This window comes from Hevea brasiliensis, chromosome 7, assembly GCF_030052815.1.
Source record: "Hevea brasiliensis isolate MT/VB/25A 57/8 chromosome 7, ASM3005281v1, whole genome shotgun sequence".
Classification (NCBI taxonomy): domain Eukaryota; kingdom Viridiplantae; phylum Streptophyta; class Magnoliopsida; order Malpighiales; family Euphorbiaceae; genus Hevea; species Hevea brasiliensis.
The window spans coordinates 12,116,988-12,133,240 of NC_079499.1; the positions used below are offsets into that span (position 1 = coordinate 12,116,988).

The window sequence follows — 16,253 nt, forward strand, 5'->3', positions numbered from 1 at the left end:
TTGGAAGCATTTCGAACAAAGCATGTGTTACTTTGCCCTCTAAGAAAGAGCAATCTCATGTTTGGGAAGTGAAAACAACCACCCCCATGCTAAGATATCGTGTAAATTTATGATACCCATTTCCAGCTGGTACACCACCCCCACACTTACTCTCACACTATTTTCATCTTTTAGTACTGATAAATCTATCTTTATATAGCCTCACCACTTACTTCTCGTCCTTCATAGCTTTCATTTGCATTTGGCAATTTGGCAACTTAGCTTTGGCATCCCCCACCATCTCTTCCATTTCTCTCTGAATTCCTCTTGGTCAGGTTTGTACTTCAATTTTTGCTCTCATTGCGTTTCTTGATTTATGCTTATGGGTGTTCCCCATTTCTTTTTACTGGTTAAGATAATTGGTGCTCATGTTGTTTCACGTGCTCATGTTGTTTCACATGAGCTGTTGCTTTTGGATGAGCTGGTCTAGATCTGTTTTCTTGCTTTTTTGTTGATGTGCAATATGTGGCTGTGGTTTTTTATTTTTTTTTTCTTCATTTTTTTTTTCTGAGGCAACAGAAATTTGTTTTGACTTGCCTCTTGCGAGGAAAAAGAGAGGTCCAAATGGTGAACTTGTGGAAGAACAAAGTTTAATGAAATTGAAATGAGATTTTGATTTTTTTTTTTTTTTTTTGGCAAGGGCATTGGACCTTCTGGAGCTGTAGCAAGTAGGGCATAGTATCTTGTTCTTGCGATATTTTCATGCAATTTCTTGTTTCATAGTCTTTATATTCAAATGTAATCTTCCATTGCATCACTTATCTATCATTTGATGCCCCCTCTTAGATCCTCCTTCAAGCTTTCTGTATTAAATTAGTTTAGAATTTATATGAGACTAGCAAAAAAAGAAAGCATTTTTGCGGTTTTTTTTTTTCTGTTTCGCTGGTGAGCGGATCAAGATCTGGCTTTTGCTTAGCAGTTAGAGTCATTGTGTTCTGGATTTCCATTTTACTTGTAGAGATTAGGAAATGCCATCTTTATTTTGCAAAATGGAAAATTTTCTGCTCACATAGGGTATTTTATTTATTTTTTGTTCATTAATGGGTTGTTCTTGCCTGTGTTGATAGGCTGAGATATATGTAATCACTGTGGCATTTGGATCTTGCAGGAATTTGGAGAGTGTTCCACAAATTGTTACATAAACTTTCTGAAAACCATGGAGTTCTCCATGATTTTTATGTTTAGCAGTACACTACTGTTTTTGGTCAGTTCACCAACAAATGTTCATGCTGCTAGTCCTCCAGCACCAATCCTGCCTCCAACTCCAGCTCCAGCACCAGCACCAATACCTCCTTATGTGAATCTCACTGATTTACTTTCTGTTGCTGGTCCATTCCATACATTCCTTAATTACCTTGAATCCACCAAGGTAATTGACACTTTCCAAAACCAAGCCAACAACACAGAAGAAGGCATTACCATCTTTGTACCCAAAGACAGCGCCTTTTCATCTCTTAAGAAGCCTTCTTTGTCAAACCTCACTCAAGACCAGCTCAAGCAAGTCATTCTTTTCCATGCCTTGCCTCATTATTATTCACTCGCAGATTTCAAGAACCTTAGCCAATCAAGTCCTGTTAGCACATTTGCCGGTTCTGGTGAATTTAGTTTAAACTTTACGGATGTATCTGGAACTGTGCACCTTGATTCAGGATGGTCTAAAACTAAAGTTAGCAGTAGTGTGCATTCAACTGATCCTGTTGCAATCTATCAAGTTGATAAAGTGCTTCTGCCAGAAGCAATTTTTGGTGCTGATATACCTCCAACTCCTGCCCCAGCACCAGCTCCTGAGATTAGCCCTGCTGCAGACTCTCCAAAATCTGAATTGACTGGAGGAGGACATGCTCCAGGAATTGCCCCGCCAAACTCTGCATATAGAATCATCAACTCTGGTATTTGGATTCAACTGATTTTGGCAGTTTCAGGTGTGCTGGTCTTGTTCTTGTAAGAGAAAATGTCATTGTTGAGAGTATAATTTATGTTGAGAGGATTATCCAGCAGCATTTCGTTCATCTTCTTTGATTTCAAACCATTTTTTGATTATATATGTCACTGAATTATATGTGAGTGAATGTGAGTACTGTTATCATAACTATTTCTATTCAAACTATATTTCTTTGGCTTGATCCATTGCTTGTACTTGGTAATAGCTACACCTATACTTTATTGTCTCTCAGCTCGACCCTTGTGTGATTTTCCAAGTACAGAAAATGTTATGTAGTTGTAATATCCATTTCTTTAAACAGTACCATTTCTTTACCGAGCATTCCAGGAGCACAAATTATTTACAGCAAAGTGTAGCACTTCACAACACACAATGGCCCATGGATGTCTCTAACAATGATGCTAATTGCTACAAAGTTGATGAGAGACTAAAATCTTTACAAGTGAATGATTTCTTGATGTTTTCTTTGATGAGGCCTGCCTTCAAATTATTAATAAGGTTGTTACCGCACCAAGAATCAAGGCTGACACACATTTTGGCTCATGAGGTAATTTAAAATAATTATGTCCCTCAATGCTATTTAAATCTTGTGATTTTGTCAAATTTTGAGGTCAAAATATAATTTACCCTTCCAATATGAAATCCTATAGATGAAATGAGGCTGATTTCAATCCCTTTAATTTCTTAAATTGAAATCAAGCAAATGGTGATACTAAACTTTTCTCTTTTGGGTTTCTTCCACTAAAAGTCAATAGAGAAAAGCATAAAACTTTAATGAGGTGTCTTTCTTTGGTTCGGATAATGCAGAAAAATGAGGCTAGCTAGCATGCTCATTATAAATGGGGAGTCAGGACCACCCATTATATCACAACAAATAATTTCACGGGTTTGGCAATGGATTGGCAGAGCACTAAAAGAAAAGGTTAAGGGGATAAGCTCGCTACCAAGCAAGCTTCAATGTTAAAGATTCTTCATGCTTGCTAACACGTTTCACTATTTTAGCGTGGGCCTCTTTCACGATTAAAGAGTGGAACATTCAAACATCAGGGTTCTGTGTAACTAATGCTGTCTGACCTGTTTCTGTAATAAGTTTATCACTTGCAGGTGAAACTTGCTCCTTTGTTTGCTTGCCCATTAGTGCAGTCGTTTAAAGTTGGAGCCATGCATGGGATAAATTAGTTCTCTTTTAAGGCTTGTTTGGTTCAAACTTACCCCATAGGATAAGTAAGGCCCGATTTAATTAAGATAAATGAGTTAGGGACTTTCAAATTCTCATAAAGTATAAAAAAATTGGCTTATTTGGTTAAAAGTAAGTGCCAACTTCCTGAAAAGTGAAGTATTATTTTTTTTTTCTTCATTTCTCAGGAAGGTAACTTGCTTCCTAATAAGTAAAGTTCTAAGAAAGTGATTCATTTGAATTAAATAAGGCCTAAGTTACTACCTTTAAATTAAAGGAAATTGCTTCCTTTACTTTCTGGGTAGAAGAGTCAAAATAATAACCAAACAAATTGAGCTCATTAACTTTCCGGGAAGTTGAAATTTCTGAGTAAACTTAATGAATCAAACAAGACTGTGTGTTTCTTAGGATGTGGAATTAAAGTCCAATAGACCACCTGTGATTGCTTTGTGGGCTTTAAAGTCTAATGAGCTTGGGACAAGTTCTTGGCATTATATTTTGGGGTACAGGAATAAAGTTAACGGTTGTATTCATATTACTTTTAAAAAATAAAATAAAATTCATTTTTTAAAAAAAAAAAAGTCTAAATGCAAGTTTCCATATTATTATATGTCAATAACTAAATTAATTTCAAAATTTCATAAAATTCATGAAAAGTAATTAATCTTTTTTACATGCGACTTATTTTCTGGAAAACTTCAACTAAATTAATCATGATTAAAAGACTAAATTTGACATGCATGATTAAAATTACCTAAATTAACAGATTCAAATAGTGTATAAATTTATTATAGCCTAATCTAACCTAGTTTGAGATTTTGATTCTCACCACCAATACATTTTTTTTTTACTAATATCAAATTTATGTATTTAAAAAAATTATTTAATTATTTTAGTCTTCTTACTATTAAAACTTAATAAATTTATGTATTTAAAAAAGTGTTTTCCCCGACAATATTACTAAACGAGTCTTTAATTTAATTTGATTATGATTTTGAATTCAATTTAGTTTAATTTTTTTAAAAAAATTAATTATTTAATTAATTTAATTTAGTTCAAAATTAAATCAATCGAGTGCACAATTTTAATTTATTATTTTAAAACTCAAATCAAGTTAAAACTTAGGGAAAAAGCGAAAAATTATACCTGAATTATTCAAAGTTGGTCTCGGCTCATTTGATGGGCGTGTTCCAGTAAGAAAAAGGGACCAGCTTGTGTGTGCATATGGATGGCAAGCTCAACACTGATGGAAGCTCTAAATGGGCATGGGATTATTTATGTCTACTGCTGGTAGAATTTTAAAATATTGCATCTATTATTATAATCAATAATTATAATAAATTTTATATAAATTTTATTATAATTAATAATTAGTATCTATTCGTTTTGTATGGAATAATTTCTTCTTTATTGGAGGATTGAGCTTTTCGCAATATACAATGCTTTGTTGAGTTGTAAGTTACAAGAAATTATATAAGTATTTTAGCAGGTGTAAAAGTAGAACAAAGGTCTCATTTGGAGAAATTATAAAATAAAATAATAACTCCATATAAAATGATCTACATGAAATGATAAGCCAATAAAATATATATAAATATATATAAATAAGTGTTATTAAATAATAATTACTTGATAGTGAAAAAATTATATTATGAAGTTGTGAATTCATGTAAGTAAAACCAATAAAAGTTAAATATATAGCAATTGTAATTATATATTTTTTTAAAAAATTATTTGATAATTATATGGTACGGAGTTATAATTTTATAGAGTCCATTTCTATGTATATATTTAATTCTTATTTTTTTATCATTTTATTTAGGATATACTAAGTAAAATTATAAATGTATTATATAATTAATTTTAATAATAATTAATCTAAAAAAATAATTACTCAATAATTTTTAATATTTATTTATATTTAATTAATTTATAATTTCATATAAATAATATTACACAAAATCACGGTTTCACCGTATAATTACTTCACGTACATTGAATATGGTTCTGATGTGTGAATGCAGGGAATTATCAAATTATTAATTTTTTTTTAATTGGTCATATGATTTATTTTTAGGATCCTTATAATAGATAAGTTTCCAATTAAGTCTAATCAAATTAATAATTTCTACTCAAATATATTTCTAATAAAATTTAGTCAAAGATGAATCTAAATTCCTAATATATTAATTTGTAATTAATGCATTATATTAAAATATTATTAATTCATTTAAACACTTAATTAAATTGCTATTATTTTTTAAGTAAATTATAAATTAATTTTTGAAATATATATAAAAGTCATAGGCTATTCCTTTTTATGAAAAACAATTTAGATGACAGTAATTAGTTTATCAACATAATCAAATTTAAGAGACTAAATTATTTTTTTAAAATATAAAAATTAATATATAATTTTTAACATATTTTATTGATTCATTTATAATTTATATTTACTTTTTAATTAAAAACTATTGAATGTATCCAAAATTTTATCAAATGTAGATTACTTCATGATATGCTAATTAAATCTTCAATATTTTACTAAATAAACTAATAGTGTTATTTTAAAGGGATTGATTTAAGTGGTAAGAAAGAATCACTCCACCGAAAAAAGTTTTAGGTTTAAGGCCCTGTTTGTATTTTTATTGAAAATATTTTATATTTTTTAGTATTTAGAGTACTTAAAAAAATAAATTAATAAATAATAATTTTTTAATTGAAGAAAAATTTAAATTATTTTTTATTTTTTAAACTTTGATAATCTCATTAAAATATAAAATCTTATGTATACATAATATAAATATATACTATTAGTTTAATATTTTAATCAAATAATGAAAAATAATTTCATAAAAAATATTTTTTATATATAAATTATTTTTTATATTTTCTAACATTTTAAATAAATTAATAAAAAAATAATTTTCTAATTTAAAAAAATTAAGTTATTTTTTATTTTTTAAATTTTTGATAATTTCATTAAAATATGAAATCTTATGCATACATAATATAAATATATACTATTAGTTTAATATTTAATCAAATGATGAAAAATAATTTAATGAAAAATATTTTCTATATATAAATTATTTTTCACATTTTTTAGTATTTTTGACATTTAGAAAAATAAGCTATTAAAAAATATTTTTCAAATTAAAAGAAAAACATTATTTCCTATTTTTTAGATTTTAATAATTTTATTAAAATATAAAAATATTTATAGACATAAATATATACTATTAATTTAATATTATAAATAAATAAATGAAAATATTTTTTTCTATGCATAAATTATTTCCTACAAAATAAACAAAGCTTAAATTTTATTATTAATTTTTTGATATAGTGATATATTTATATTTAATTAATTTAATTCATAATCCAACATAGGTTTTAGACTATAAAAAAAATTAATAGTGGTGAAATTAAAAGTTCAATATATTATTTTATACTGAAATATTAAAAATAAATAAATTCTCAACCTTAATTGCTAAGCAAACTCTGAGTAAAAAAAAAAAAAAAAAAAAACTGTTAACCTTAATAACTAAGCAAATTGTGAGTCAACAATACAAAGGTTGTCGGCTATTCAGGTTGTTTTTTTAGATATTAAATTAATTTAGAAATATTAAATTAATGAGTTAATATTTTTAATGAAATCATTTATCTTTTAGAATTAATTAAATATTTTTATTTAAAATATTATCTTCCATTAACTTATTATATTTTATTTCTTTGCTAAGATTTGAAACCAACAAAAACAGGAGTAATGGCGTCCTACAAATGAGTACTATGGTCGGCACCCACATGATTGGAACTCAATCAATTAATCCCAAAAGCTACAATGCGTAGGCCCTATAATGGGATAATATTATATATATGTATAAAATAAGTATTTATTTATATTTTTTATACAAATATATAATTAATAAAAATACAATTTACATGTATTGCTTTATTTATTACTTTAAGATTAAGTTTGGTAATTACAATTAAAATTGCAACGTATTATTATAAAATAAGAATATAAGTGATGTAATATAATAATAATTTTTATTTATTTATAATATTAATAATAAATAATAATGATTGTAGTAATTAATAGTTAAGAAGTAGGGTTGATTGTGATGTCTATAACGATGATTAGATAATTGTGATGAGAAAGTGAGATAGTAGTACTAATAAGAGTTATAACATGGTAATAGATAATGACTGATAATAATAATTAAATGGTGATGGTGGTAATAATAATAATAATAAATTAATTAATTAAAATAAATAATTATAATTATTTTTATTTTTGTATGTGATGATTATTATATTAATTTTAATTTAATTAATTATATTATATAATAATCATTTTATTATATTTATTTTTTATATTATTAAATAATATTATTAAATATATAATATAACCACCAATATGTTATAACTTTATTATGTTATACCAAATACAACATAAGTTTAACTGCATATATCAAATGAGGGAATTAAATACTAAAATTTGAGGGGAATAAATATAAAATTAATATTTAAATAATATTTTAAAATATATAAAAATAATTGAAAAATAGTCATCAATTAAAATTTTTAAAATAATTTTAAATATTGTTCGTTAAATAATTATCTTATTTAAGAATATTATTATTTATAAGTTAAAGTAAAATTTCACTAGATAATTTTTATGTTAAAATTTAAATTTATAAATAAAAATAATATAAAACCAATAGTAAAAAGACATTTTTTCTAAATGAATAATGAAAATTTTTTAATTTATATAAATTTAGTTAAAATTTCAAATAATATAATTAAAATAATAAATTAAAAAATTTAGAGTAGCACCGCCTCCATGTTATTCAGAGGATTTTACCATAACAATCCCTTGGGTGCGAACATGGAAACCGCGTAATTGAACAAAAGAATGAGAGAGAGAGAGAGAGAGAGAGAGAGAGTGAGATTGTGTTGGCATCAAATTTTCCTGCGTTTTCATGATTTTAATACATTTCCTGTGTTCGCGGGTCTTATAGGCAACACGCTTTTCTCTCCTTCTCATTTAATCCATCCCTCTATTTTATATCTCCAAACTTTCACTCACTCTCTCTTCTCTCTTTCTCTCTCTCCAAAGCCAAGCCAGAGTTATGAACAATCTCTGAGTTTTCATTGAGGTTCGTTTTCAATTACTCTTCTTTTCTCAATTTCTTGTCTTTCATTTTGTGTTTCTTTTATGGGTTGCATTTGTTTTCCTTGCTTCTATTCTAATTTTATATTACTTTGTGATTAATCACGAATGCATGGTTTTGTATTTATGCATGCACACCACTGTATCTCAATTGGGTTTCTCTTTCTTTTTGCTTTAATGGATCCAATTTTTTGAATTTCCGTTGCTGCTTCTTTGTTCAGTATGAATCTTACATGTTCAAATTTGATGTATATATAAATGATGGCCGCCGGTTTTGCTCTAGGTGACTCGAGGTATTTGTTCAAAAGAAGACAAAGATGTCTGGTTTTGTGGGTGTACTTGTTTCTGATCCATGGCTTCAAAGCCAGTTCACCCAAGTCGAGCTACGTACTCTTAAATCCAATGTAACTATGCATTTTTTGGGTTCTGGTTAAATTTTGATTTCAGTTCTTCATTAATCGGCAATGTCTAAATGGATTTTACATTGGTTTTAGTATGTATCGATAAGGACTCAGGCAGGTCGCACCACAGTCGGCGATTTGCCTCCTGTTTTTGTAAAATTGAAGGCTTTCTCAGAGATTTTTAATGAGGATGAGATTAAGACTATACTGGGGGAGTCTTATTCAAACGCAGGAGAAGAACTTGATTTTGAAACCTTCCTCCGGGTGAGTCTTTGTGTGGCTTTCATTTGATTTCGTAATTGTTATTACTTTGTTTATTTGGTGTTTAAATCATAGCATTGCTAAAGCTGAAAGAGAATTTTAATTACTCCTACGTTGTGAATTACCAGGCCAAGGTATATATATAATTTTTTAATGATGTTTTTATTTTTGGGGTGGGTGGATTTGTTAATTGACAGGCATATTTAAATGTGCAAGCTCGAGTACCTGCAAAATCAGGTGGAAGAAAACTGAAATCTTCTTCTTCATTTCTCAAAGCATCAACAACAACTTTTCACCATAACATTAATGAATCTGAGAAGGCTTCCTATGTTTCCCACATTAACGGCTATTTGGGAGAAGATCCATTCTTGAGTAAATATCTTCCGATAGATGCAGCAACAAATGCTTTATTTGATCTTGTGAAAGATGGAGTTCTTCTTTGGTACATGTCCCATGTGCACTTGGCAAATCTGTAGTTTTACTTTACTTTTGGAAGATGTATTATGCGTTTATTGATGCTTTATGCAGCAAGCTTATCAATGTGGCTGTTCCTGGGACTATAGATGAGCGAGCTATTAACACAAAAAAGGTCCTTAACCCATGGGAAAGAAATGAGAATCACACCCTTTGCCTCAATTCTGCGAAGGCTATTGGCTGCACAGTTGTTAATATTGGAACACAAGACCTTGTTGAAGCTAGAGTAAGTTGGCCTTCTTCCACCCATTAATTTAGATCTTTTTTTTTTTTTTTTCCTTCTCTGTCCTTTGCAATTTACTGAAGGTTAATATTTGCAAGTGCTATAAAATGGACCATGAGGGGGAAGAGGCTGAGTTGGGGGGAGGGAATGTTGGTCCATTTTTTTTTTTATAAACTTGGAGCTAACACTATTTCTATTTTGCAGCCCCATCTGGTACTTGGATTGATTTCCCAAATTATTAAGGTATTCAACTGTAATTTATTTCTTTATCCTTGTAATTGCATATTATTAAGTACAATATAGAATCCTTGTGATGTTGATAGTCTCATTTTAAGTTATAAGACCTGGAGAATTGGATTATTTGTGCTTACCCTTGTAACTTGTGGTATTTTTCTGTATGCTGGCAACTTCAGATTCAACTGTTAGCAGATCTTAATTTAAAGAAAACTCCTGAACTTGTGGAATTGGTGGATGACAGCAAGGTTTAGTTGTGCCTTCTTTTTATGCTTTGACAACATGGAGGTGGTTAATGAAATCTATTTGTGCTATGCCTTTTGCTTGCTTACTATTTTATAAACTTGCAGGAGGTGGAGGAGCTCATGGGTTTAGCACCTGAAAAAGTGTTGCTGAAATGGATGAATTTTCATTTGAAGAAAGCTGGTTACAATAAAGAGGTTACAAACTTCTCTTCCGATGTGAAGGTAAGGACATTTTCCAATTTATTAATGGCCAAATTCTTGATGTTTAAATCATAAAGTGCTGTTGACTTGGTGGCTTTTAAGTTGACATTACTTGGTGAAAGAACAAGTTTGTTTGAGTGGATTTGTTAGAATTTTTTTAATATTTCTTGAGCTTTTTTTTTTTTTATGTGTGTGTGTGTGAAGTCTCCAGCATATAAATAGCTTTAAGTCAGGTTTACTGTTATTAGCGTATTTTAATAGTATAAACAACTGCATTTTCTGCCATGTTGATTTTACGTTTTTGAGTTGAATTTTTTCCTCTTTTGTGATTGTAACTACGAGAATTTTCAGGACGGAGAGGCCTATGTTTACCTGCTTAATGCTCTTGCACCAGAACTCAGTAGCCCTGCCACCTTGGATTCTAGTGATCCTGGGGAGAGAGCAAACATGGTCCTTGAGCAGGCAGAGAGACTTGATTGCAAAAGATATCTCACTGCTAAAGACATTGTTGAGGGCTCCCCAAATCTTAATCTTGCATTTGTGGCTCAAATATTCCAGCACAGGTGAGAGAAAGAAGAATTCATTTTATGTGGTTTTCCTTGCATTTATTCTATCTTATTTTTATTTCTCCTTTTGGTCTTTATCTGTAACTATCTGCCATAAGCACTTCTAGAGTTCAATATGTATGCTAATCATGATTTTGAGCGGTACATAATTAACTTGCTATGAAATGTCTATTTTATATCATCTATTCCTCCAATACAAAGGTTTCCTACCTTTGTAAGATGCAGGCATTTGCTGGGTGTTAGAAAATTGGGAAGCCTCTTTTGTGGACAATCCTTTACCTCAATTCAGATTTAATTTCAATCATATATGATGATCCTATGGCTATTGAAAGAATGGTGTGATACGAACACTTGACCCATTGCTCAGCAGAAGGGTTGGTAGGATTGGGGGAAGGTGTCAAGTTTGAATCATTTGTACGTTTAAGTTCTACTTTGAGCATATCTGCTGGTCAATACATCTAGTTGTGGGCTTGGTGAAAAGAGGAAGGAAAAACTTTTTAAGTATAAAGCAAAATTTATCATAAATGATGAAGAGCTTATGTGAGCTGTTTTTTTGGAGTCTTAAATACATGGCCCAGCTACAACGTACTCAATAATATCACCTTCTACCCTCTGATGAGAAATTCTTGGGTAGATTTAATCTACCACGTCATTTGTGGAGTCAACCAATAAAATCATGCCAAGTTAGTATAATCATGGATAAAATATGCAATTTATCCATAATTATAATTGAATCATCATTGTTGTGAAAGAACTCTATCAGTTTAGTCCATAGTCACGTGGTAAACTAAGTCTATGCAGTATTTATCTTTCATTCACATTGCTTTGCTCATATTGCTAATTTCGGTGAATTTAACAGTGAAAATTTTGGTTTTTGTTCATGTATGTAGCATGCATGAGTATATTCTATCTTATTATGTAAGAGTGAACGTTTTTGTATTATAGGAATGGATTGACAGTTGACACTAATAAGACGTCATTTGCTGAGATGATGGAGGATGATGCTCAAACTTCTCGGGAAGAGAGATGCTTCCGACTGTGGATTAACAGTCTTGGAATTGTTAGCTATGTTAATAATGTTTTTGAGGATGTCAGAAATGGGTGAGCTTTTAATGTTTCACTCAGGCAGTACAAAGCTTGTTAACTCTTGATTCACATTTGTCACTTGCAAATGCAGATGGGTTCTTTTAGAAGTGCTTGACAAAGTTTCACCTGGATCAGTTAATTGGAAGCAGACAACTAAACCTCCTATAAAGATGCCATTTAGAAAAGTTGAGAATTGCAACCAAGTTGTACAGATAGGGAAGGAATTGCATTTCTCCCTTGTAAATGTTGCTGGGAATGACATTGTTCAAGGAAATAAGAAGCTCATAATAGGTTAGCTTGCTTTAATTTTATATATCCTATAAAAGTATTATTATGTGACTCATTACTATTCATTGTTCATACATCAATTTAAGGCCGCTTTCAATGATTATGGTTTCTTCTTTAAGTTGCTGGATATCTTATGTAAGCTATGTTGTTTTAGCATTTATTATTAGAAGTTATGTGCTTCATTAAATCCTTTGCAATTTTTTCTTGATGTTCCTTCAAATTGAATCAAATATGCATCAATGCTAGGGTGTTGTATTTGTGCCAATGTTTCCTTGAATAATAGAATAGGCATGCTTTTTTGCTTTAGATTCCCCTTTTTGGGGGATTAATGCTCAATCTGTTTTCCTTTCTGATTAGTAATCAACTCAATAGTAATTGATTCACTAATTCAATCAGCACACCTGGGGATATATTTTTTGAATAGGTCCAGCAAAACTCTTCACCACCTTTTGTTTCTCCTTTTCCTTTCTATTTAACAATATATTTTGTTCCAAATTTACTGCTTTTGATTCAATATTGGAAGGATGACTTTTGCCTCTTTTTTCATTCACAGCATTTTTGTGGCAGCTAATGAGGTTTACCATGCTTCAGCTTCTGAAAAACTTGAGATCTCACTCCTCCCACTCCCAAGGTAAAGAAATTACAGATGCCGACATTTTAAACTGGGCAAATAGCAAAGTGAAGAAAGCAGGTAGAACATCTCAAATGGAGAGCTTCAAGGTAATTAAGGAAAAAATAACTTTGTTTGCAATTAGATTTTAGCATATGTAACTGTTTGGTGTTTGACGTTTTTGCTTTTAGGATAAGAGCCTTTCAAATGGAATTTTCTTTCTTGAGCTTCTCAGTGCAGTGGAGCCAAGGGTAGTCAATTGGGCAGTTGTTACAAAGGGAGAAAGTGGTATGTCATTATTATTTTCTCACTATAGGACATTTATTTTTTTGAAAACTTGCACTTGCCCCTAATAAAAAGGGGGATGTGCTGAGCTTGGGCCATTTGGCTTTAAATGAGTGTTACATTTAACATATATACACAACTAGTTTGATGCAGTCTACATGAAGCTTTAAGACAGCCTCAACTATTCTAAATGACTTTTGCAGATGAGGATAAGAAGTTGAATGCTACCTACATAATCAGTGTTGCCCGGAAACTTGGATGCTCCATTTTCTTACTGCCCGAGGACATTATAGAGGTAGGTTTTTTATTCCAAAATTAAGATATTTACACTTCTAATTGCCATTGGTTGTATGATGAAATGTTATGTTTATGCTTCCATTTACTTCACTTGTGTTAACTCCAATATGGAAAAAAAATCACTATAATTTCTAATTAGATCAGCTATTTGAAAAAGAGAGAGATCTCCAAACATCCAAATTTGATGGTATCGTGAGAATATTCTTTGATTTTGGTAAATGAAGGAAAGATAAGAAAAGAGAGAAGTCAATTTCATAATCTCCTGAATGGTAGCCTTACGAGAATTTTGGAGACAATAATTTTTCAATGGAAGTATTTTAATAATTCTCAAGGATTAGGACATTCAATTTTATGATTATTTTAAAGGATAAAGATAGGAAAAGCACATGGCCTTGATGGAATTTTTTTTACTGAAGTTTGGAATTACCTTGTGGAAATAAGGGTATTTTCATCGAGTCGACTATTAATAAGTGTGGAAGAGTGAACTTTCTTTTTTATTTTTACTTTTTTGCTACATTGGAATTTAAACGTGCTGCAGGGATTGCCCGCGGTACATGGAGGAATTCCTTATCACAATTGGTTTACGTGGAGAAATTGAGCCCTAACCTTTAAGTTTGGTCATAAATGTGTTGACCAAACATATATGAGATGATATATCTCATAAGGGAGAAGCATTGTGATGTCAATCAAATGATCAAGGTAGAGTAGCTGAAATGGAGAAGTGCATTGTGAGTGAGTCATGGTTTTAAATCGCGGTCGCGGTCGCGGTCACAATCGCGGTCGTGGTCACGGGTAACGAAAACGGGTCCGTAACGGCCGTAACGTAACGGTAGCAGCCTGGCGCTATACGAAGTTTTTGAAAAATTTTGTGAAGGTCATGAAGTGAGTAAAAAAAAAATATGCCCTTTGCCCATTACGACCGTAACGGCAGGTAACGGCTGTAACGGCAGATAACGGTCGTTACCCGTTTCGTAACAGCTGTTACACCCTCAATTTTTTTCCGCCGTTAAATAACGGCAATATCGGTAACGGTAGTTGAAAATTTCTATAAATAACGGCCATTATTTCATTCCATGGAGTGAATGTTACGGGATTACAATTGCCATGTTGTGACCAATTTTACTTTGTTACAACTATGGAAACATGTAATCTACAATGAAAAAAATCAGACATAACACAATATTTTACTTGATTCACCCTTTCAACACAAGGTTACATCCATAACTATGCGATCATCTACTATCAACAAATTGTACAAAATACATTATAAGCTTGAAACTTCACTCACTACCCATTAGCTCAATTAATTTGATGAATTGCTACTCAACTTGGCTGGTTGAACTGGTTGCTTTTCCATTCACTAGGTTGAATCAATCCTAAGCCTTCATGTACCATGTAAACTTGCTATTTGCTAAATTCTGATTGTTTCTCTTTTGGTTGTATGACTTCAAGATATATGCAAACCCTTTGAAAGTGGTTTTGCTCTCAAAATGTTATCTGGGATTTTAATCTCAGAACCAGATCACATGGGAGGTATTTTCCTTTCTTATGAATCCTCTAATTCCAGTGTGCCAGTCTGCCAGAGAGGTAGTGCAATGTCCAAATTTTGATCCATGAATACCGCCTAAACTGCAATACTTAATAGAAAAAAAAAGATTAATAAATAATAATTGCTAAACTATATGAATAGACAAAGTTGACAGATATTGCTGAGTTGAAAACCATTGATTAGTGGCTGTATTGGATTTAAGGTGACTTCCATTCTTTTTATTCTTTATTTGTTTGGCACTTCTAACCATAAACTATATGCATCATTATGACAGGTAAACCAGAAGATGATACTTGTTTTGACTGCAAGCATAATGTACTGGAGCTTACAGCAACAGGTTGTAGAATCAGAGTCATCTGCTGCTGAAGACAATGTAGAGTCATCATCTATGGAAGGCGATATTTCTATGGACGATGCTGCTTCAGATACTGCTGCGTCCCCCAAGGTTGGCAATGAAGAAAAAAGAGAATGACCTCAAAATGCAGCATTTTTAATACTTTTTGTCGCCATTAATTTATTTTCAAGAGAACAGGAATGAAATTAGCATCTGGTTGAAGTTGGCAGATAATTTCCCAGAAAGAATCATCTTTAAGGCGCTCATAAACCACAGAAGTAAAAAAGTTATGTAAATTATCATTTTGTAGATAGAGCTTGACGTTCTTAGGCATATTCTTTTAAACCAAAAATTGCATTCATTTTGCTGAATAATTTGGTGCGGAGGGCTTTTCATGTTCGCTGAAGCAAGGAAGATATTGATAGATGTCAATGAAAAGCTTGGCCACCATGGCAGGATGATGTGTTAGCTTTCAATATTTGTGTTGCTCATTGGATCAATATAAGGCATTTCTGCACCATGTCAATCCAACCATTGAGGCACATTTTTTTGGTCATACAAAGAACATGCTTTGATTATCCCAATGTCATGTTTGGCCTTACATGGAGAGTATTCTTCTGAATCGCTTAACGAAAAACTGAAACTGTGGAGGTTATGTGACTTCTCCATACTGCAAATCTGCAACATGCTTTTGGCCTAGAAATAATTTCTTGTACCACCTATAGTTCTTCAAATGTGAAAGGAAACTTGGGGAAAGAGTTGGAACCTTTTTTGCTTCATCCCAGCAAGGCCACATTTTAATCGTTTGGCAATTATATAAATGACAAGCACTGACATAACCAAATTCCAAAAAAATGAGGAT

At 31.0% G+C, this 16,253-nt stretch overlaps 2 protein-coding genes across 4 annotated transcripts; both read left to right on the forward strand.

Moving 5' to 3' along the window:
• On the forward strand, positions 1–2,162 carry LOC110660666 (fasciclin-like arabinogalactan protein 7). 3 transcript variants are annotated; one of them, XM_021819038.2, is made up of 2 exons: positions 1–314; positions 1,148–2,162. In XM_021819038.2, the coding sequence occupies exon 2, from the start codon at positions 1,196–1,198 to the stop codon at positions 1,982–1,984; it is 789 nt and encodes a 262-aa protein (XP_021674730.1). In that variant the 5' UTR covers positions 1–314; positions 1,148–1,195; the 3' UTR covers positions 1,985–2,162. The 3 variants fall into 3 exon arrangements, with proteins under 3 accessions (XP_021674730.1, XP_021674732.1, XP_021674733.1); XM_021819040.2 differs by lacking the exon at positions 1–314 and adding an exon at positions 534–707; XM_021819041.2 differs by lacking the exon at positions 1–314 and adding an exon at positions 701–1,053.
• Positions 2,163–8,053: 5,891 nt separating this feature from the next.
• Positions 8,054–15,911, forward strand: LOC110660667 (fimbrin-5). The gene is made up of 15 exons (XM_058150009.1): positions 8,054–8,323; positions 8,621–8,741; positions 8,832–9,002; positions 9,197–9,441; positions 9,528–9,699; positions 9,901–9,939; positions 10,110–10,178; positions 10,281–10,397; positions 10,728–10,939; positions 11,888–12,043; positions 12,120–12,319; positions 12,870–13,036; positions 13,118–13,214; positions 13,415–13,506; positions 15,332–15,911. Exons 2-15 carry the CDS (start codon positions 8,655–8,657, stop codon positions 15,527–15,529), a joined length of 2,022 nt encoding a protein of 673 aa, XP_058005992.1. The 5' UTR covers positions 8,054–8,323; positions 8,621–8,654; the 3' UTR covers positions 15,530–15,911.
• The last annotated feature ends 342 nt before the right edge of the window (positions 15,912–16,253 follow it).